At 42.6% G+C, this 23,280-nt stretch overlaps 3 protein-coding genes across 5 annotated transcripts in view; 2 read left to right on the forward strand and 1 right to left on the reverse strand.

The window, feature by feature from the left end:
* The window catches only part of LOC119181180 (uncharacterized), a 767,515-nt gene that overhangs the window by 154,370 nt on the left and 589,865 nt on the right, over positions 1-23,280 (forward strand). The gene's annotated exons all lie outside the window — the stretch shown is intronic.
* On the forward strand, positions 985-7,112 carry LOC119183277 (putative nuclease HARBI1). 2 transcript variants are annotated; one of them, XM_075875002.1, is made up of 4 exons: positions 985-1,414; positions 1,490-1,629; positions 2,082-2,250; positions 4,737-7,112. In XM_075875002.1, the coding sequence occupies exons 1-4, from the start codon at positions 1,205-1,207 to the stop codon at positions 5,412-5,414; spliced, it is 1,197 nt and encodes a 398-aa protein (XP_075731117.1). In that variant the 5' UTR covers positions 985-1,204; the 3' UTR covers positions 5,415-7,112. The 2 variants fall into 2 exon arrangements, with proteins under 2 accessions (XP_075731117.1, XP_075731116.1); XM_075875001.1 differs by having other exon boundaries at positions 985-1,629.
* On the reverse strand, positions 7,097-9,328 carry LOC119183278 (uncharacterized). Its single transcript, XM_037433642.2, has 4 exons — positions 8,959-9,328; positions 8,481-8,543; positions 8,245-8,307; positions 7,097-7,777 (listed from the first exon to the last, which is right to left on the reverse strand). The coding sequence occupies exons 1-4, from the start codon at positions 9,038-9,040 to the stop codon at positions 7,110-7,112; spliced, it is 876 nt and encodes a 291-aa protein (XP_037289539.1). The 5' UTR covers positions 9,041-9,328; the 3' UTR covers positions 7,097-7,109.

Below are 23,280 nucleotides of genomic sequence, written 5' to 3' on the forward strand. Positions count from 1 at the left end.
TGCGCAACGAGTGGATGTTTCAAGGCACAGCCATTACAAAGCGCAAAATCATATTTATTCACCATCAGTAGCAAACGTACCAACGAAATGATTTGCGGCTGTGTACTTGATTTTAACGGTGGATGTTTGCCTTGTGTAGGTGGAATGCTGTAGGCCCGTGTGCTCAGATTTGGGTGCACGATAAAGAACACCAGGAGGTCGAGATTTCCGGAGCCCTCCACTATGGCGTCCCTCATAATCATATGGTGTTTTCGGGACGTTAAACCCCACGTATCCATCAATTCTTGTGTAAGTGGACCACGCAACTACTGCGCAAAGCCGAGCCCAGCTATAGTTGAAAGACGTTTGATTTGCGCGTGCCGCGCCACTTAAGTTGATAGCGGGAAAGAGCGGATTGTCAATCTGGAGGCCTCGGGACTGGGCCTTTTAAGGGAAGAAATCGCGCGTGCGTTGCCCCCTTCACTCTGCCCTGTCAACGGCATCGATAAGGGTGCCACCCTGTGGTTAAAGTGACGTGCAAAGTAACAGCTGCGACGACAAGCTTACGGGATTTGCGGCTGAGTACTCAATGTGACTGTGTATACCACATGTCGGTAAGTGTGTGACAGGTGCTTTACGATGTTTATGATCATTTTCGCTGGCTGCAAATCTCGTTTATCACTGCTTGTTCTTTTTGGGTGCTGTTTGGGCAGCCACCCATTTCCTAAACCTGAACACGGCAGCGTCGAGTGGCTAGTCGATAAGTGCCGTACAACAAAACAAGGCAACAAAATGAACGAAACACGCATGTACTTGATGAACAGTCCTGTGCAGCTGCTTTCTGATAGATTGTTACGGGAACCAGGCACTAGGACGTCGGGACTCGGCGCTTAAAGCAGGTTTAGTTCTGCGTCCATGAAGTCCGTACGGACGCAGCCTGCTAGCAATTTTGAAGGACAAGCCACGTGCTTATGGCTGCTGCGGACGCGCAACTAATGGTGTTTTTCACTGGTAGATTCGGAGCAGGTTTTTTTGCTCCGTGGCGACGAAACCGCATTTCACTGGTAGATTCAGAGTGGATCCGCGCTTTTCACTGGTAGTTTCAGAGCAGCTCGCTCCGAGGCGGATTGCTCGCACTGCTCCGCCGACAAGTCGCAGATTCGGGCGGAAACACGACGAGCAGCATACGTCACTTCCGTCGTTGTACGTTGCTGAGTTTTGCAAAATGGCTGCGTTCGCTGCCTTGGCGGAACTTCTGTCTAGCGACGAAAGCACTTCAAGCAGCAGCTCGTCCAGCTCAGACGACGAAGACTTCGAGGAAAGACAAGCGCTATGCGAAGCCTTCTTTCGGGAAACTTTTTCGGAGTCCCACCGCGAACGTCCCAAAATTTTGGGGTTCATCGAGAACGTTGCGCGGCTGTACACAGACGAGCAGGTAAGCGCGGAGCTCCCTCTTTTCATAATACTACATGAACCTAATTTCATCTTTTTATCATTTCCTTCTCTGCAGTTCCGTCAAGACTTCAGGGTGTCGAGGCGTGTCGCGGAAACGTTGATCCGTGGTTTTGAAGGCTCGCGTCACTACCCATGCAGTGATCGTGGTGGGTCCCCCTCGAAAACCGCGGAAGAGCACATTCTGGTCTTTCTGTGGTAAGTCTGCACGCTGTTTTAAAAGTCATGCCTACCAGTGTGTATAATCTTAATGCTTTCAAGTGCTTCGGCGTAGAAGTACGTTTTTTCGTTGCGTGCGCAGAATTTTGACGGGGAGTCCAACCATTATAAATTTTTGTTCGTGTGTTTATGTGCGCGTGTGTAGAGAATATACACATGTGAAATTTAACAATTTCGGCGGCGTTAAATCTCCCTAGTAGCCTTCCCGTGGCTACGCCGCTTGTGCTTTTTGTCCTTGAAAGTTGCTAAGTGTGATGCAATGGAAACCAATGAAATATGACCGCTTGCAACTGCACAGCCAGAGAGAACAGTGTTAAGAGCTTCTACTTTTCTTACGGCTGCTAATTTTGATGCAAATATTTCATGCCTTTATTTCACAAAGCAGGCTTTACTTGATCACTTTCTTCCATAATGTGTGTTTGCTGTGTCAGGTTTGCTGCAAACAAGGCGTGCCTGAGGGACGTTGCTGGACGCTTTGGCATGGCAACTGCGACAGCATTTAGAGTCGTGGAGCGCACGCTCGAATATTTCCTTGATATAGCCGAAGAGGTAATATCATTTCCAGGAGATCTTGATCAGCTGTCAGCGGACTTCGAACAAGTAAGAATTTTAGGTATTTCACTGTTCCATGGCAAACACAACAAATGAGTTGTCTAATTGAAGCTTACTTTAGAGAATAGTCACATAATACATTGATTGTAGCAGGTTAAGCTGCCGTTGGGGCACAGGGGATGTGGTACTAAGTTGCGCTTGAAAGATGGGGTTATTGTCAAGCAGTCTCACTATCAAATGAGAAATGCTAGAGAAACATGTATTGTTCATTTACAGTGCACATAAAAGCAGGGTGTCTGCCAACGTGGAAAAGTCAGGGAATTTCAAAAAAACCAGGCCAGGTCATGAAAACTGACAGCAGTTCTGTGGGACCGTCACAAAAATAAGCATCGCCATTCATCAAAGCTTAAAAAGTCTCTCAGCTGCAACTACAGTGGGCTGCTGGAAGGTGTGTGAAAAAAAAAAAAGGACAGTGCATAACTCTTGCTTCTGAGTGTAAACGCGAAAGGGACCCATAGAACACAAAGTTTACTGACATTTCAGTACCTCATATGGGAGAGAGCCTTGTTTAAAAGTCATGAAAAAGGCACAGTGTACTTCAGTACGCCTAAATACGTGACGTAAGCAGAGAGAGTACATTGTCAGAAGCCTCCCATCACTCCTGTGCAGCGTATGTACAGTTGTCTGTATCTGGATTCGAGAGTTTTACAAGTCTATTTGGTGGTCTGTGATTCCGTGTGTTCAGGGAGGGCAGTCGAGGCCACGCGTCGTTTTGTGGTATCATATTTGTGTTGTTTAACTTTTACCAGTTTCACCGATGTACTGGTCACAATTATGTCAGCCTATGGCATAAACTAGACTAAGGAAATTTCTGCTCGGCAACTTGTCCTTCACATTGGCTAAAGCATTCTTTAACATCCATGTTGGTATATCCACTCTTTTGGTGCCTGTTGCTTCTACATATCACACGGCATATCTGACTCACGTCTGTAGATTTATGCATGTTTTGTCTATGCCACGATTTCGGCCCGGCTTGAAGGCCGTCTGGTTTTTCTAGGCTAGAACTGCTATCAGCTGAAGCTTGCTGGGCTACTCATGTCTTTTAATAATAATAATAATAATAATAATAATAATAATAATAATAATAATAATAATAATAATAATAATAATAATAATAATAATAATAATAATAATAATAATATTATTATTATTATTATTATTATTATTGGTGGTGCAACACCAAACGTCTTCAGCTACACACTTATGCTGGTAGCTCGTGTTTCCAGGGTAGAACTTGGGTAACTTCAGCTAAATTTTTCATTTCAGTTTTGTGAGATTGTGTAAATAAATCTGCAATTATTTTTCAGTGTCACGTCTACAGCAGAGTACGTAAATCAAGGTAACATGCGGACATTCATGATTCATCTATAGAATCAAGGAAACTGTTCCACCTTGACAAATTCATTCTCACCACCACATATTCAAATGTCAGCACTTTAAACGTTGACCCCAGCTTTCATTTCACTTCAAGTATGACAGCCCAGATAAATGCATGTGCTTGTCGTAAAAAAAAAAAACATTTTGCAGTATGGCTATGTTCTTGCAACGTTGTCGTTACTCGTTGTCAAGGCAAGATACATAGAATATGCGAGTAGTAGTTATTTACTTTTTTTGTTGAAAAGTATACTTTAGAGGTGTGCAAATTAGGCGGCGGCGCAAATCAATAGTAAATACATCAATCTAGGTCGAATCAGTTCTAATCTAATCTACATATAAATAGGTGAGTCAGTAAATACAGTAGTTCAGGTCGATCTAATTAAATCCAATCCACATCCTAACCGGCGTGGGCTACATCCATTATAGTAAAATAGATTTTACTCCAGTGGCAGAACCGGCCAGGCTCCTGTGTTTTCATTTTACACGAATGCCACCAAATGGCACCACTTCTAAGTTTCTCAGCAGCTTTGACTGCGATGTCAAACGATCGCAGACACCTTCAAACTTCATCTGCGGTTACTCTTAACTTGTGTGTTTTCTTCCTGGTTCTTCGGAACATCAAACAGCTGACTTGCTCACTGCCTAGCTCAGGGGTTTTATTTTGGCCAGATTTACATGTTTTTTCACAATTGTCGCATGCCCTGAGAACATTTTGAGTGCGTCTGGTAATTATGTTTACCTTTATAGAGCGCCCGGTTTTTTTTTTCTACTCGGGTTTGTTTGCAGTGTACAGTGTTTTCCATGCAAACGTGGCAGTCATGGAATTTGCTTTGAATCATGATGGAAAACCTGGGAAATTCAAGGAATTTAGAAATATGAAATTGGTAGACACCCTGAAAGGGACCCCTGGCACTTAAAATTTCTAATGCCTTTTGCTGTGGTGTTCCGTACAATGATTCCATAGTTCTGGCATGTAAAAGACTTGTGTCACCTAAAGTTAACTCCGCTAAGACCAACAAAACTACTGCATCAAGTGTTAAGATTATTTACTTCAAGAAGTTCACTACAGGTGTGTTCTTTTTCTCTCACTGTCACAGGTGTCAGGAGTGCCCAACACGATCGGTTGCATTGACGGATCCTACATAAGCATCCGCTGCCCTGCAAAAAAAGTGCGTTCAACCTATGTGAACAGGCACAGTTATCCGTCACTGACACTGCAAGCTCTGTGTGATCACAAAAAGAAGTTTCTCGATGTGACTACTGGACACCCCAGCAAGATTCACGATTCGAGAATCTTCAGGACATCGAGGCTTTCTTCAAAGTTGCCGCATGTGTGCTGTTCCGGGAAGTACCACGTTCTCGGGGACGCTGCCTACCCGCTTCGAGATTACCTCATAACCCCATTCAGGAATTATGGTCACCTTGACGCGAGGCAGCGCGCCTTCAATTATCACTTTTCGGCAACGAGAGTGAAGATTGAGAATGCCTTTGGAGACCTCAAGGCCAGGTTCCGCCAGCTGCTGCACCTGGACTTTCTGTTTGTAGACAAAATGAACAAGTTCATTATAGCTTGTTGTGTTTTGCACAATATGTGCATTAATTGTGGTGATGTGGATGTGCCGCCGTACATCGATGATGAACATGCACCGTGGGAATGGGAGGCACAACCGGATGATGTTCCCCCCAACAATGGCCCGCTTGCATCAACTGAAGATGCACTGCGTCGCCAAGGCGAGGAGAAGCGTGAGCGCTTAATGCAAGCGATGCGCATTTGATTTAAAGTTAGGACTGCCTACGTGTACACAAAACAAGAAACGTTAAGGTGTTGTAAATTTTGTTTCGTGTTGTAGAGATTTCTAGCAGAAAATAACACTAAAAGACGGGACGAAGCAAGGACACAAACTACGGCGCTGACTAACAAGCAAATTCGTTTTATTCTTCTAATCCGCGTATATATACTTTACCACAATCTCAAGGAAACAAAAAAAAATAGAATCATGATAAATGCATGCCCCTCATTTCTGAAGCGTATCATTTACAACGGCGGCGAAACATGCATCAGTTTCCCTTATATTTCCCTCTCTCTGAAGGAGTTACCTCTCCTGTCTTATTGAGCATTTCTTTCCTCCTGAGTCAGCCAACATTTGTGTGTGTCTTTTTTTTGCTTTTTCTCACCCTTCAGATTAGTGGTGGAGTGTATATACCTAGACTGGAAGAATAAGACACATTTGGCTGTTAGTCAGTGCCATGGTTGTGTCTCTGCCATGGTTGTGTCCCTGCTTTGTCCCATCCTTTAGCACTGTTTTCTACAGGAAACACTGTACTAACCAGCTAAAATGCATGCCGCACTGTGTTGTAGTGACTCATCTTGCTAGGGCGCAGCCTGATTTTTTTGTTTCTTAGCTTTGTGACACGTAGCAGCTTCCACATAGCGTGAGTCAACCCAAGATGTTTGCAGGAATCTGACTGGATCAGTGTAATTGTTTCCTATGCGAAGCCATCAGCATGCTTATTGCTGACTAGTGCTAACGCCGCAGCGTGTTGGTCGGTATGGCTACTGCAGCTGAAGATAGCTGGTGATATTGATAGTAACTGCACTCTTCGTGCTGGTGAGACACGAGAAAGTGACAAAGTCAACCGGCCAAACATAGCTGGGCTCCAGCTCTCGTCAGCCACCACAAACATTCTGAGAAACATGTAGTGACATTGGCATAAGTCCAAGCTAGTGCAGGCTACACTGAGGAGCATTTGTGTTAATGGAACAATGTCACCAAAATTACGAGCTTGAAATGTTTGTGTTGTTTGTCTTGCAGTTGGGGCACTATGCTTGTCAGTTAAACCTGTCGCTTCGAGGAATATTCGTAATGAACACCCATCCCGACTCATTGTTTCCCACGCATGGTGCCCAAATTCAAAAAGTGCGCTCTGAACGTCACAAAAGCCCGAGTCTACATAGTCTTATGACTCCTGAGATTGTTCGCTGTGTAATTTTTTGTGATTCCAGTAGTAGTTTTACAGTGATGCCAAAATTAGTCACAAGGAGCCATTCTTGCATTAATTACACAGTACATTGCAATATTTATGATCAAAGTTTGGGGACTACCGGACACAATGCTCTTAATTAAAGCATTCAAGTCAAAACAAAAATTTGTCAGGGGTCCTTTAGGCATGGTGACTGCTGCTGTGAGAAATGGCTTCTTTGTCATGCAATTTGGTTATTGCTTGTGCATTAACATTTCATTTGCCTGATGAAAATTTGCATGGACAAACGTTCTGCATTTCTTAGTCTTTGTTCAGCTTTTCTTACCATCAAAACGGCGTGAAATTATAATGATCATTGCAACTTTGTCTTGTAAAAGGGCCCTGGAACCCTTATTTCACCTCAACAACAAACATTGTCAATCTGTTATCAATGCGCCTGCCAACGTGCACATGTGTACAATGCTTACAATAAACATGCTTTTCACATTTTATTCATTTTTCTTCAAGTTGAAAATTTCACGGAGAAGATTCATCTTTTCTTTGTGCATTTCTTCTCGTCGCTGTGTTTTAGCAAGTCGTCGCTCTTCCCTCTTGCTGTCTCTTTCAGCCTTTCGCTCTGCTCGCCGTTCATCTAACTCCTTCATTTTTTCAAAGAAGGTTTGCAGGTGGAGCTCGCGTGCTGAATTCGGGCGTTTTCTTTTTGAATCAGGAGTGTCGTCCTGCCCAACGGAGCTGGATGGAGAGTGTGACGTTGACGAGCTTGAACCAGCAAGTGGAACAGACTCGGTGGATGACTGTGGACATGTCTTTTTTGATACCACTCCACTTGCGTCGCGTACCACTTCTGGTTCCAAGCTGTCGTCCAGCCACTTGATTTTTTCAAGCTCGGCCTCGTAGGGGACTTCTTGTGGGGAACAGCCAGACGTATTATTTTTCCCAGCTGCCACATTTTTTCTTTTCAGTACGGTTTTGTACCGAGAGCAGCACTGCTCACCAGTTCTCATTACACCCAGTTTATTATTAATGTCTGTTGCAATTTTTTCAAACATGGCCTTTTTGTTGCGAAATTTTTTCAGAGGGCCAACTTGAGGGAAATATGAGGCGTAGAGGTCCAGCAGCAGCTTCGTCTCGCCACTCGTCCACTCACACCCTGCAGCTGAAATATGCATTATACACACATAAAATACATATAAACTGGCATTAATAGACTTTTTTGATACAGGGCACGAAGCTATATGCTCTCTGAGCCATAGAACACTTACTGTAAAGCATTAGTACTGTCACACTGTTTTGGCACAGCAAATATTGGGTGCTGTGGGGATCGCTTTGCATATCAGAACAGACAATCATGCAAATTCATAATATTACTATACATAACTTATTCACAGCATAATTTTCTTAGAGAGTAAATTTGAAAACACTGCATAATAAATATGGGGCCTCTTCGTGCAGCTGACTATTCGTTGAATTCAATTTTATTATTTAAGCACCCAATATTGAGAAGCGTGAGCAAGAAGCCATTAAATGGTTTTGCGTAATTCGTGGTTTTTTTGAGAGGGTTTGCAATCTGCTGGACCTATCTTCATCCTAATGCCACTAGCATGTTTGTGTATGCATGCTTACCACGTGCAGGAGTCCCTGGCTGACAAGCCCGACTTGGTGACGCACCAGTAGACGCTGCAGAATCTGTGTTTGATAATTGAAAAGCATTGTAGTATGTTAATATGTGTTAATTTTAAGCAGGTACACAATTTTCTTCAAGTAGTCCTTACACGTTGCTCGTCAAGGCATTGTCCTCTACATATATAGACGACTGTATACAAAACTAGTTCTACAGAGACACATGTAGACCAATTTACCATTTCCTAAAAATGCGCCCTGTGTATGTGACAAAGCGTCGGTGGCGTCACACTGTGTAGCACCTTCAAATAGAGAAAAAGAAAAGACATTTGCGGGTTAACACCAAAAGAGTAGAGGTCAAGAATCACCAAGAAAACGTTACTTCTCTAGTAAATTTTTCATGCATGTATTCATGCGCGAATACAGAGATCGCCATGCATTTTTATTAAAGGTAATACAGCAGCTTGGTGAGCGCTGCGAAAATTCCGGCGCTTGTGATATTCTAAATAGTAGGACTGTAAGGTGTTGGGTAAGCAACTGCTCTGATTAAAAAAAAAAAGCCTGCTCACAACATGCCGTATTTTTGCGAGCGCCGATTGCGGCCGTTACCACGTGTACCCGCATGCTTTACAATTATCTGACCAGTCTTCATGCGGAGCTATCAAAGTTAGCATTCCGTGCAGAGTTTATTATCAGCGTCAAGTACGTCGCACTTACCGTTCAGATCGTTGCCGCTGTTTCTGAAAACGCCCAGCAACAGCCGACGCACAGCCGGTGTCAATTCCGCGTGCTCGTCCATACTTGCTACACAACTGCTGTTCGCGACTGCGTTAAAGTGTTCTACAAAGCTTTAACTGCGTGGTCGAAATGCGCGCCCTGCAGTGGCGGCCAAAGTTGCCAAGGAAACGAAGAGAGCGGAAAAAGAAACTGTTTCCGGAACCGGTTTGCGTGACGTATGCATAATCAACTTCCGGGGCACCTCTCACGGAGCATTCTCGTGTTTCACTGGCAGAGGTGGCTTCGTGCGATCCGAGTGCTCGCTCCGGGATTTCGGCGGTCGCTCTGAATCTCCCAGTGAAAAACACCATAAATCTGTCTATTGACACATTGGTCGACGCTCGCGCGTTCAGGTTAAACAAGTGGGAGGCTGTACATATCGCGCGCGCACAGGACGCTTTCTCGCTCGCCACATGCAACTAAAGCAGCACTCCGATGTCTGTTTCCGGTCAACAGTGTTTTAAATGCGAAGCATTTCTTAGCGAGCTTCGGCGACTTTGAGCGTATCTATCTATCTATCTATCTATCTATCTATCTATCTATCTATCTATCTATCTATCTATCTATCTATCTATCTATCTATCTATCTATCTATCTATCTATCTATCTATCTATCTATCTATCTATCTATCTATCTATCTATCTATCTATCTATCTATCTATCTATCTATCTATCTATCTATCTATCTATCTATCTATCTATCTATCTATCTATCTATCTATCTATCTATCTATCTATCTATCTGTCTATCTATCTGTCTATCTATCTATCTATCTATCTATCTATCTATCTATCTATCTATCTATCTATCTATCTATCTATCTATCTATCTATCTATCTATCTATCTATCTGTCTGTCTGTCTGTCTGTCTATCTATCTGTCTGTCTGTCTGTCTGTCTGTCTGTCTGTCTGTCTGTCTGTCTGTCTGTCTGTCTGTCTGTCTGTCTGTCTGTCTGTCTGTCTGTCTGTCTGTCTGTCTGTCTGTCTGTCTGTCTGTCTGTCTGTCTGTCTGTCTGTCTGTCTGTCTGTCTGTCTGTCTGTCTGTCTGTCTGTCTGTCTGTCTGTCTGTCTGCGAATTTTAGCTCTCCTGGCCGTTTCGATAATTATATCAATACCAAACTTGGTATGGAAAAACATGACTATATGACGAGTATAATTGGCTCGTCATAACATGAAAGTCATGACACGTATGTCATGAATGTCATGAATTACATTTTGTAGAGAAGCCGCCGGACACTGAAGTGGGTCAAACTCTCAAGTGTTATCTAGTGGGTCTACCCAAAAAGGACGCCGCTCGCGCTGAGAGTCCGTGCTTGGCCGTTACTGTCGCCATTGTGTGTACTCGCTGTGCGTCTGCTAATAAACGCCATAACAAATTGGTGGAGGTGCTACGATCCCCTTCGATGCCCTTGGAACTGCGCTCACGTACCCTGCAATCTACCATGTCCCACGACGCCTCTCAGCAAACGCCTCCTCCCATGCCACCCCCTTGTCCCGGTGTCCCCAGGAGCCGCGATCCACCCATCTTCACGGGCGCCGATAGCACTGACGTGGAGGACTGGCTCGCCATTTACGAGCGCGTGAGCATCCCCAACAAATGGAACGAGGACGGCAAGTTGACAAACTTGGTGTTCTACCTTGCGGGTGTTGCAAGCTTGTGGTACAACAACCACGCGTCCGATTTCGCATCCTGGTCCGATTTCAAGACCGCTATCGCCGACGTTTTTGGCCGCCCTGCCGTTCGCAAGCTGCAAGCCGAGCAGCGCTTACGCGAACGCGCTCAGCAGGCCGGTGAATCATTCACCAGTTACATAGATGTTCTGGACCTGTGCAAGAAATCCAACGACAGCATGTCCGAACGAGACAAGGTCCGGAACGTCATGAAGGGCATTGAGGATGATGCCTTCACGATGCTGCTTGCCAAAAACCCAGGCAGAGTAGCTGAGGTCATCACGCTGTGCCAGAGCTACGAGGAGCTCCGCCGGCAGCGTTCGATGACCCGTCGCTCCACACCACGAGATGCAGGGCTTGCAGGCTTGGAGGCGAGCTGTGATCAGGTGACACTGCTGGCAGACCTCAAGTCCTTCATACGTGAGGAAATCGCGTGGCAGTTCTCTCTCCTGCCCTTTGCCCACCTACCGGCGGCTTCTCATACTTTCACAGTCTTGCTGCTCTTGCGGTGGTTTCGTTCACATGACATGTTGCAAAACTGGTTTGGTACGACATGATTTCATGGCGAAAACAAACGACAGACCCTAACATGAGGATCATGACATGCGTGTCATGTAACATGATTACAAGCCACACTCATAATGCACTCGCGGCCGTCTCGCTAGCTTCCCATATGCCAAATTCGGTATTACGGGACGTCAATAGATGACGAAGGTATGTGACTGGTGCAAACATGAGAATCATGAGATGCGTGTCATGTGAGAAGACGACTACATGCTACAGTCAAGGCGCCAATACATTTTCGACGTGACGCAGTGCGCATGCCCGCCGGCGTTCATTTCGTTGCGTCACGCCAGCGTTGCGATGCTAGACTCAGGTCCTTCCATATACTCGCAGGCGTGCGCCGCATTGCATTGCTTTGACGCAGGCGCATTTCAGCACGTCCAGCGTCCCTCCGTCACGAAAAGAGGGAAACGCAGTGCTGTCTAGATAATGCATCAGCACGAAATGCAGCATGTCGCATTTTACGCCGTATGCCGTCGGGCCACGCCGATAGACGCTGGTCGCTCCTGGCGTCAGGCTTAGAGTGCTCGCGTTTTGCTGACGTAGCGTCGCTGTGCTCTGCGTGCGCACGCTTCAACGCTACATTGGAGTATATTAGGACCTTCATGATGCGCTCGCGGCCGTTTCGCTAGCGCCACATGTATACATGTATACATGTAGCTAGCTTCATGTATACTAAATTTGGTATCACGTGACATGAATGGATGACGAAGGTGAGTGACACATCTAAAGATAATCATGACACGGAAAGTATGTATGGCATCATCTACCTCCCCCTCATAACGTTGTACTGATTTTAAAGTGATCTATCAATATTTCTCATTTGTGCTTCGCATATCATCGATTCCCACTGTTCGTAGGATCTGCCAATTTTTTTTCGTTGCTGGAGAACAGGATGTCCTGTGCTTGTGGTTCAGAGTTTCACACATACTGCCTTGTGCCAGTGACATCGGCACAAACGCAGGGACTGACAAAGTAGGCCAGCTATTGGTTTTGGTGAAAGATACTGGGCAGTTAAAGCACTTTCAAAGAACTTGAAGCGACTGCTACAAATTCAAAGCAGCGATACTCTAGAAATGAATGACTTGACGTTATAGATATCTTGTGCAAAGGCGTAATAACATGAAATAAGACCTGCAATAACCACACGCCAAACGTAACAGAATGAGCAAGCAAGTTTACTTGTAAACAACCTGAACAACAGAATGAGATGTAATAATCTAGTTTTCAAAAATTCGTAAGCACGAGTTGTGTCGACCGACATTTCAACTGGCGGACTTGTCTTCCCCAGAGCTAGAACACAACTCGCCCCAGTTCTCTTTCAACCTTGAGGAAGGCAAATCTGCTTGTCGAAACGTCGGCTGAAGCATACAAGCTCTGTTAACGGATTTTTTTATCGTAAACTTCCATCTTCCCCTGCCAACAGTTTTTTTAGCTTTGAAAGCATTGCAGCGCAGACAGCCGGAACATGTAAGGGCACAGAAAAAAAAAACAATTCTGAATTTGTCACACAGTGTCTTGGCATTTAGCCGGATAAAATCAAACGTGTCCTCAGAATTGGGCAAGGCAGAGATGATGTTGTTCAGTTGAGTGTAGTAAAATTTTGTAATTTCAAACATAAGAGTACAGCGTTCTTATAAACGCCTACAAGTTGCAGAAATTGTTATTTCGAGTCTACAAGTAGGAAATGACTTTTTTTCGAGCATAAATAGGGCACGAAGTGAACTTTGCGGTTTAATAGAGATAGACCGAAAGCCTTCAAAAGAAGTATAAGCTGCTTTTTGATAAGGTTCTCCGTACGGAGACGTGGTTACATGCTTTTGTATCTAATAGCGAACAATGCAAGTTCGCTGATTTCAACACCTTCAGAAAGGACATGTAATGTGAGCGTTGCGGCGGCAAAATGATTGCCATAAAATGCGATTTCCAGGCACAACTATTAGACACAATCACACTCTTATATACTTTGTGGATTGTATTGAAATTATCAGCTGGTGTACCTTGTGTTATAGGTGTTCGCCAGATGCGCCTGTCGAAATTGTCATTAACTTTCACCAATAACTTCGTTTTGTTCGATGCAAACATTGAACATAAATAATAATAGCTAGAGATTTTAATTATCCCACCAAAGACTGGCTTACACGTACTACTGTAGGCGGTACGAAGAAAAATGAACGCATAAATCTCCTTGATACACTACAGAAAGTGTGGTTGTGATTGCGAACAATATGACGTTGAAGTCATTGAAATGCGCCACAAAATGGTTTCGTGGAAATGAAATGCGTTCTGCACGATAACAATAAGTTCATTGACGCCTCTATCCCTACGCACAAAGCCGCTACATCTGGCCATATATAGCTTATCGGAAATATGCCTAAATATAGTTTCATTCACTCTTATCCTCTGATTGATCACTTGTCCATGGCAGTGATAATAAAAAAATCCACAAGGAAATCTTTCTTTCTTGTATTAAGTCACGGAGCAGGGCTCTTGCCTGATTTGCATTCCAAGTAAATACTATTTTTTTTATTCTGTATCTCTCTCGCTGTATTCTTCAAAAACTTTTCTCAGCACCGCGTGTTTTCCCACTTGTATCACTCTCTTTATAATCTCGCTAACCTAGAGCCGCGCAATATAACGGTCTCTCTGCCTTCATTCCTGTCCTCCTAAGCTGTTACGATGCTATGTATATACATATGTTGTTGTTTCATGAGCACTGATAGCAATGTGAGACGCCGTATTCGTTCACGTTTCTTAGTAACGTCTTATATAACAACTTTCACAGGCTGCCGCACCCCATCATACGCTTCTCTCAAGCTTCGGTCTTCACACTCTTCTGGACACTGCTCTCAGCATGTTCAGTTTTGCAACTTCTCAAAAGTCGACACCTCTGATTCAGTTAACATGCACTGATAATTCTCCCGCTTGAGTTGTATAGCGCCGCGCAACGGTACGGTTTCAGTAAAAAAAGGAGGTGGAGTGGGGATGGGTGAAGTTGTTGCGCAAGATCTCTTGCTGCTCTAGAGGGCTTCTCACACGCAGGTTTTGCGTGATCAGCAATCGGGCCCGTTAGGCAAGAATAAATGAAGAGAGTTCATCGTCCAAACGTTCTTCGAATTTCGTTCTCCATAACGCTTCTAAGAAATCGGGTTCGTCATCGGCCTATCATGCTTTAAGGGGACTCTCTATTTACTCTCATGATTCACATATGAGCATTCAAATGGCTTCATTGAGCTTGCATTTAGCGATGGTGTAAAAACACTTCATGCTGGTTCTATAGCTTTCAAGCATTGCTCAATAATGATTGTATCAGTTTAACCACGCAATGTCCTGATATAGTTATACAACCTATTGAAGAGCTCCGGAAGTACTCACCACCCAGGGTTATTTAATATGCACCTGAATATAAGTACACTGCTCGCAAGAATTTTCGCCTCCATCAAAAATGCGGCTTCCATGGCCGAGATTCATTTCTGCGACAAGCAGGTTAGCTGTCGAGACCTGTCATTCAGGCGAAAGCCTTAAATGCTTCATCAATTGCGAAAATTGATAACTGGTGCCAGTGAGGTCAGGTTCTCGAGGTTACGCCGTCAATTCAAGTGGAGCGAAAATCACCACATGGTTACGTCCCCATATGACGCCTATTTGACGGGGAGTGTGGTAAGGCAGCCAAGGCTCCAGTAGGCATGACAATAAGAGTCAAATGAACGGTCCCACCTCTTGACCCAATTTTTTGAACTCTCACAGCTATGGGCAGAATAGTTTCCTTGTCTGCTTTTTGCGAGGGCAATGTCCTCCCCTTACGCTGCAAGGGCAGGCACGGACAAAAGCCACTACGCTGACGCGACATGAGAGGCGTGAAAGTAGCTGGTCTCCCAGCTGTCCCTTTATCCACGTATTGTTTTAACGAGTTCAGATTTGGGTGCACGTTAAAGAACCCCAGGTGGTAGATATTTTCGGAGCCCTCCACTACAGCGTCTCTCATAATTATATGGTGGTTCTGGAACATTAAGCCCAACATATCAATCAATCAATCAGTCAATCAACCAATCAATCAATCAATTGTTCGTTTCAGATTTGGGTGCACGTTAAAGAACCCCAGGTGGTAGATATCTTCGGAGCCCTCCACTACAGCGTCTCTCATAATTATATGGTGGTTCTGGAACATTAAGCCCCACATATCAATCAATCAATCAATCAATCAATCAATCAATCAATCAATTGTTCTAACGAGTTACAATGTTTTTCGAGGCGAGGGAGGCATACGACTCTCAAGCTTGTGAACCAGCTTCCAAGCTGTCGTTAAATATTTTTATTTTGAAGTTTTTTTCTAAAAATGAAGAATCATTCTGACGTGCGCAAATTTCTACGATCAAATTCGGTGTATAGGGCAAAGATTGCTTTACCAACATGCTGCGTAGAGCTACGTTAAAAGTAGGCAATGTAGCGCAGACGATACTCTCGCTCAGAAAACATCTTGCGCAGTGTTTTTGGAGTGTTTTTCTGTCGGGAAATAACTTGGAGCTGCTTCAAGCCATGGGGTTAAATAATTATTGACAAGTACCTACTTACAACAAGCCCTACGATTTAATTACATTCCTATCAACACTTGCTACGACAACACAAAGCTTGTTCAATTTTTTATTTCAGCAGGCTTGCTCACTATAATTTAGAAAAACATTGAAAAAGAGAATTTTATTACATAAAAAGCAAATATGACGCGCGCTATTGCTATAGGTGCTTACAGTTCACAACGAAAGCTTTATGCTCGCTTAGTTTTTGTCTCGCGACAGCATAACCTTGTGGTGATGGTAAAGAATCGGTTTACCATAAACGCGAATTATATTCATTCTTCACTGAGTGAAGTTGTTTGCTCAAAGAAAGACAACCAAACATTCTCAGAACATTTGCGGGAAACAGCCTCGTTTGTCTTTGAACTAAAACCTCTGGGACATACTGCATAGTACACAATCGCATAGCAGAGTGCACACTATGGTGACTACCCCTGAGCGTGTAGTACAGGCAGCAAGCAGCGTGCGCCGAGCATGCTGTACTTGATTCTGCTCTATTGTTCTTCATTCACACTAATAAAACAACTATGGCTAAGCATTTGTCAAATGTTATTGGCAGTTGAAATCAATTTTGATTTTCTTCTCAGTCGCTCGTATTTATTTTACCCTTCGTCTAGATCGTCATCTTGCCCATACTCCGAGAGCGGCCAACCATTCACCAAATGACATCATGTGGTGACGTAATCATGCGACATCAGAGTGTCGTCGTCGTGACTCCGCGAACTTTGACGACATGCGGCGTCATCATATCATAGCGTGACGCCATCACATGATGCTCTTCTTTCGCATCCCTCGTGTGGACGCCAACGATCACCTTTTTTTTCCATTTGATGAGGCATAATTTTTTTCGAGGTTGTTGTACATTACTTTCGTTTTCTGCGTGTACATTAATCTGCAGAAAACGAAAGTAATGTACAACAACCTCGGCAAGGAGCAGCGCTTCGAGATAGGTAATAGTGCACTTGAAGTTGTAAAAGACTATGTCTACTTAGGGCAGGTAATAACCGCAGAGCCGAACAACGAGATTGAAGTAACTAGAAGAATAAGAATGGGGTGGAGCACATTCGGCAAGCACTCTCAAATTATGACAGGTAGATTGCCACTATCCCTCAAGAGGAAGGTATATAACAGCTGTATCTTGCCGGTACTTAGCTACGGAGCAGAAACCTGGAGACTTACAAAGAGAGTTCAGCTTAAATTGAGGACGACGCAGCGAGCAATGGAAAGAAAAATGGTAGGTGTATTCTTAAGAGACAAGAAGAGAGCAGAGTGGATTAGGGAACAAACGGGGGTTAAGGATATCATAGCTGAAATCAAGAAGAATAAATGGACATGGGCAGGGCATGTAGCGCGTAGACAGGATAACCGCTGGTCATTAAGGGTAACTGACTGGATTCCCAGAGAAGGGAAGCGGGTTAGGGGGAGACAGAAGGTTAGGTGGGCAGATGAGATTAAGAAATTTGCGGGTATAAATTGGCAGCAGCAAGCACAGGACCGGGTTAACTGGTGGAACATGGGAGAGGCCTTTGTCCTGCAGTGGACGTAGTCAGGCTGATGATGATGATGATCATGATGAATTTTTTTCGCATGATGTCTCAAAACAATCATTAGCAAAGTACAATTTAGTGTGTGCGTTCCACTGTCAAGTCATCGTGAGTCACGAAGAATAATACTCGCTATCCTGATTTAGTGAGATATTGCTAATCTGAGGCTTAGAAATGTATGCGGAGAGAAGGACTTATGTAAAACATTTGGCAAGTGTAGAAGGCCGCCACAGTGAAGAAAAACTACTGCGTATGCACATAAGTGTGATACCGAACGGCAATATTTAGAGGCATGCTGTCGACCTAATCCTACCCACGGGTATCTTGTATCGACACTGCAAAGATATCTGGGCAACGCTTTCCAGATGTTTCCTTGTACTCGTCGAACATTGACCGCATTATTAAAGGTTGAGTGCACCCGCCAGAAGAAATCATTAGTTAAGCCCACCCAGGAAACCAATGTGCATCGACATTTATTGCTACTCTTTCGGTGCGGTTTGCCAATCCTTCGTGTGCGATATGCATCTAACAGCCAGGGCAGCCTGGGGCTTGGGAGTTCCGAGGCATTAACCTGGCTATTCTAAATAGCTGAGACTAGCATGACAAAAAGCATAGTAAGCGTGTTGTAAGTCCTCGCTTCTTTCTCCGTCCTTTTGGTTGGTTGCAAATGAATGCTAAAGGTTGCGTCAGTACACCAGTGTAACTATTCTAGCAAACACTAATTTCAAAGAGTGGCACTGTTTTGCCGCACATTGCATACGTTTTACAAAGTGATGTGTATTATTTGCGAAACATTGGTTTTCTTAAATTACAAGGAGTAGATGTATGACGCTGTGGCCGCTATACTATACCGAGCGTGCATAGTGCAAGAATCTCAGCGACATTAACTAAGCAAGACATTGAGTGTTGTGCATCGACTCAGTAATTCTACAAGAATTTTTTTTTTCGAGATGAACTTAATATACAACCAAAAACGGTTCAAATAAGGTTGTATTGGCACATACGTACTCTCAACGTTTCTTGTAAGCAGGAATAACACATTATATTTATTATTACTAATTTATTATGACTGATTTGAATGAAAGCTGAGAGCATGTACGTGCCAGTAGAACCTTAGGTCAGTTGTGAATTTAGCCCATACCAAAAGAAGTGTAATCTTCCTGTGGAAAACAAAATCACCTAGCTAGTGCCGTGGTACGGCGGCTTAGGGTACATACAATTGGCTAATTAACTGCAGAATAATTATGCTACTACATGCAATGAAACTCACTGATTGCAGTTGTTCAGTCTCTAACGCGTACAAATCTTGAACGAATAGTCAGGACGAAAATTCTTTTGACGTAGTTTTATATGTGTACGAATATAAGGAAATTCTAATTACTTTATTACCGCAATGCCCTTATTGTTTTGCTACTGCATAAGCCACTAAAACAAAAGTAACTTTCTACTGCAGGTTTCATGCTTGTAATAAAAAAAATAATCAAGGCCTCAGATTCTCCAAGTGTAAACACCTTACAAGACTCATCACTAGAATCCATGAATCGCGATGCCTACTTTATTATCGTTGAATAAAAACCTTCTTTGTGAATTTTAATGATCAACAAGCGTGATTCTAACATTGTCAATATCGGCCCGCTTCAGAGATTACATTTGAACCAAACTAAATTATTTGCATCGGCAGTCCTGTTTTTGAAGTTGCGCATTTGAATCTTACACAAAATTTTCGCCGAAGCAGCGAGTCTTCTGTTAGTAAACTTTTTTCCTTATTACTGGGAAACTCAGAGCCAATTTATTTTGCTGTAGAAATATTCGACCCATTCTGGACACAACAGCAAATAAAATTCTTCGCGAAAATATAAAATATTTCAAATTTGAGCTGTTTCTCTAATCTGAACTTCTACTAATACCCAATAAAGGTTACTGCAAGAAAACTTGGGCTAACTGCTAAACTTGTACAATTTATTCCTGCTTAGCAAATAACACAATCTGATGAAAAATGCGAACAGTTAATTGACTAGAGCCCAGAAGCACAATAAAAAAATTTTAAAAATTTAGCAGTAAAAAAATACTGACATATTTGTGCCTGTTTCTCGTCTTGTCTTCCGCTTTCCTGTCCACCGTGTGCGTGCCGAAATGTTTCCAAGAATGTCATCAAACCAACCCTGCCGTTTTTCCATGCAGTGACATAATGTATTTACCTGCATTATAGCATTATGTCCACGGCTCGTGCATGTTCTTTGATATGTATAGTTTAAAAGTTTTAATATGATACAGCACTGTTTTGACGATCAAAAGTAGTTACAGAGAGTGCCTCTTGCTTCCCTTCTACGCACGTCCATAGTTGGAAGGAGCACTCACTTAAAAAAAAACTGTGACGGCATTTACCTGTAATGACATTTCTGAGGTGCACCAGGGGGGAAATTCAACGCCTCAAAGCACCAGCGTTAGATGACAACTATAATTACTTTCTTCGACGAAAACTCTGGTGCAAGCACTTTCGCCCAACGATCGAACGTGCAAACGACACTGAGATATACTATTACCGAGAGTGCTCCAACAAGCCTAAACTACAGACTTCAATTAAGTAATAAACATGTCATTGTTTGCATGCTTGCTTGGCGTCTTCTAACGGCTTAAGTCGATGTCAGTAGCACCAGTGTTCATAAAGTGCTGATCGGCCGACCATAGCGGGCTATCGTAACGCTGCGAGTGGCAGATTATCGCAGAGTAAATGTCGCTTTAAAAAAAGCTGACAACATCAGAACAAGTTACTTCTAGCACTTGTTCCAGCTTAGTTGACAATAACTTTTGTCATGCCGATGAGCTGTTTTAATTGTGAATCTATCTATCTATCTATCTATCTATCTATCTATCTATCTATCTATCTATCTATCTATCTATCTATCTATCTATCTATCTATCTATCTATCTATCTATCTATCTATCTATCTATCTATCTATCTATCTATCTATCTATCTATCTATCTATCTATCTATCTATCTATCTATCTATCTATCTATCTATCTATCTATCTATCTATCTATCTATCTATCTATCTATCTATCTATCTATCTATCTATCTATCTATCTATCTATCTATTTATCTATTTATCTATTTATCTATTTATCTATTTATCTATTTATCTATTTATCTATTTATCTATTTATCTATTTATCTATTTATCTATTAATCTATCTATTTATCTATTTATTTATCTATTTATCTATTTATTTATCTTTTTTTCTATCTATTTATTTATCTATCTATCTATCTATTTATCTATTTATCTATCTATTTATCTATTTATCTATCTATTTATCTATTTATCTATTTATCTATCTATCTATCTATCTATTTATTTAAGACATACTGCAGTCCGAAGACCAAGCAGGTGGGCAGGGATTAATTACATAGAAAGCATCAATCCACATGCTAAATTGGTACACAATTCTGAAAACAGTCCAACAAGTGTGAAGAAACAAAAAAAGAAAAAAGATAGCAGTATACAAAGAAACATAGCGGCACAGTGAATGTTTAAAATATTGCAGAAAGTACACGTTACATCTGTCTGTATATATATATATATATATATACACACAATGTTTATCTCTATATGTCTGTCTGTCTGATCTCTTCAAAGGCTGTCCAGAGTTCTAAATTTGCAATGTGACACCTTTTACGTTTAGCTAAAAAAGCGATAGGAACTTTCTGTACATCACATGAACTATCTTAAGGCGCGTAGCGGCAACGCTGAGATATGAAGTACAATTTGTCGAGTACTATAAAGATGGGTGCCGTTTTTGTATGAGGACAACTCTGTGTAAGTATTTTTATTAAAAAAACATAGAGATGAGAGCCTCATTTTTAGCAACTCAGGATTAATTAGCATAAAATTCCTGTCCGTCGGAACTGTTTTTAACACTTCAGCCATCAATAAAGGCCTCCTTGTTAAAATCACGAGCGCCCATATCGGCCTAGATGACCTCATTCTTGAAAAGCTAAGGCCTAGATGAACTTTGATCTGGCAAAATTTCTTGTATACGACTCACGAGGGTACAATTTGTTACTTGCTATTTTTTAACAACGCATGAAACATTGACGATTTTTCTACGTAGAGCACAGTCATTCAAATAACAAAGAGAGTGAAACTAACAGGCTGTCTTATCCATTGACCTAGGTGGACTCAAAAGCGAACGCTATATTCTACTCTTATTTTCTTCCATAAGATGGAATGATCTTCAAGTGTTTCTTACGAAGGCTTTCTTCATGTAACGGAGCTTTGCATGGCCTCAGTAATCGAGAGTATTTCAAGCTTTCTGCACCTACCTTTGTTTTAAAGTGTTTCTTGAATCGGTGCACCCATTTCCAAGGTTATGATGTCATCAAATTATGTTCCGTCATGTGAGGCCATGGTGTTGCATACAGTGATGTCAGCACATGATGAATTATGTGTAACTTATGTTTATGCTGAAGCCCATGGTCTATTTTTACGTTTAATGAGGCATCTGGCGATTCCACTTTGATAATTATACCCGTATGTACGATATCGTGAAAAATGCAGCGAAGCTCAGTCGAGCTGCCACTGGCTAACTTTCGAACTAAGTGAAGGGCAGCAGAAGCAGCAGTGCAAGAGAGTCACAAAATTATGCTTTCAAGATCTAGAGTGTTCTGTCTAGGAGGAGGGTAAACCACCGGAATTTCCAGTCATCGCATTCTCAGACTCCCTCTTTGTAGCACGGGAAGTGCCGAAATCCATTAGTTCACGATAAAAGAACGCTGTCATTATTTTCATATGTGACAGTTGTCCCTGCATGATGAATGACTGTACAAGCTCACTTGAAGGTCACGGTACGGTTGTATCGCCAGCAAGTTGCTCTTTTCTCAATGCGTTAGCTGCCAAGACTTGAGTGTGAATTTTCCCGAGAATTCCCATTGCACCACCACTTACTTTCGTCTCTGACTCTTATCTTTTAATGAACGGAGTGATGAATTGATGTTCTACTCACTTGCCTCGTCATGTTTCATTCTGCGCAGCTTTGGTTTTCTGTATCCCTCAAGGTTGCTCGTGTGTGTGCGGGTCATGTTGATGCGGCAGTACAGGCATTTACACTGATGCACAGTCAAGGTCCAAGCTGTGCGCAGAGTCTGCGTGCAAGAGCTTCACTTTACTTAGAAACACCGATTAAGGAACATTTTGTGCAGTTCTTAAGAGTTCTGAGATAAAGTAATAAAGTATTAGCAATGTAAAGTAAGCAGTTCATGAATAGTTTAGAAGGAAATGATCTGACAGTTTTCTAGGGTATGAGCCCTCAAAAGCGCAATAACTGCACTACTTTTTATGACATTCTTTTAGCACCTCTGCTACCACAGTGTCCAAATGCGGCAAATTTGCCAGTTACGAGTTCACGGTGATAATATTACGTTACACATCACGGTTAGTTGTGCCGTAAAGGCGTAAATGTCATCATAATCATAGTCATCCAACCAATTGAGTGCTTGAGGAGCTTATGATGTGGGTTGAGCCACTCCTATAGCTATATTATGCGACTCTACCTACAGTGGGCACACATGACCAAGAACAAGCCTGCATCTAATTCTTTTCTGGCTTCGTAAAACGTTCGGCGGGACCTTAACCTACAAAGCTTAGGACCTGAAAATAGAAAAATCTGATTCCGTTGTAATATTTCTGTCTGAAAGCTCTTCTACTGTCCCTATCCTCCTTATCTGCCACGAACGAAAAAAGCACAGGTTTTTCAGCTTGATGCACCTAAGTATCAGAGAATGAAAGAGAACGTGGATATGCGACACTCCTTTCAAAAAGCACCGCTGGTTCATTCGTCATCAGGTGCCCCTCAAAATTTGTTTTACTGTACACTAAAAAAGCGCAGCTTTGTCTCTAATACTTTTT

The sequence above is a fragment of the Rhipicephalus microplus genome, chromosome 10, assembly GCF_043290135.1.
Source record: "Rhipicephalus microplus isolate Deutch F79 chromosome 10, USDA_Rmic, whole genome shotgun sequence".
Lineage (NCBI taxonomy): Eukaryota > Metazoa > Arthropoda > Arachnida > Ixodida > Ixodidae > Rhipicephalus > Rhipicephalus microplus.

Coding starts and splice junctions, on each gene's coding strand:
- LOC119183277 (XM_075875001.1), top strand. CDS start 1,205: ATGGCTGCGTTCGCTGCCTTGGCGGAACTTCTGTCTAGCGACGAAAGC. Junction 1,630..2,081: donor CACATTCTGGTCTTTCTGTG/GTAAGTCTGCAC, acceptor TTGCTGTGTCAG/GTTTGCTGCAAACAAGGCGT. Junction 2,251..4,736: donor TGTCAGCGGACTTCGAACAA/GTAAGAATTTTA, acceptor TCACTGTCACAG/GTGTCAGGAGTGCCCAACAC.
- LOC119183278 (XM_037433642.2), bottom strand. CDS start 9,040: ATGGACGAGCACGCGGAATTGACACCGGCTGTGCGTCGGCTGTTGCTG. Junction 8,308..8,480: donor GGGCGCATTTTTAGGAAATG/GTAAATTGGTCT, acceptor TATCAAACACAG/ATTCTGCAGCGTCTACTGGT. Junction 7,778..8,244: donor GCCAGGGACTCCTGCACGTG/GTAAGCATGCAT, acceptor TGCATATTTCAG/CTGCAGGGTGTGAGTGGACG.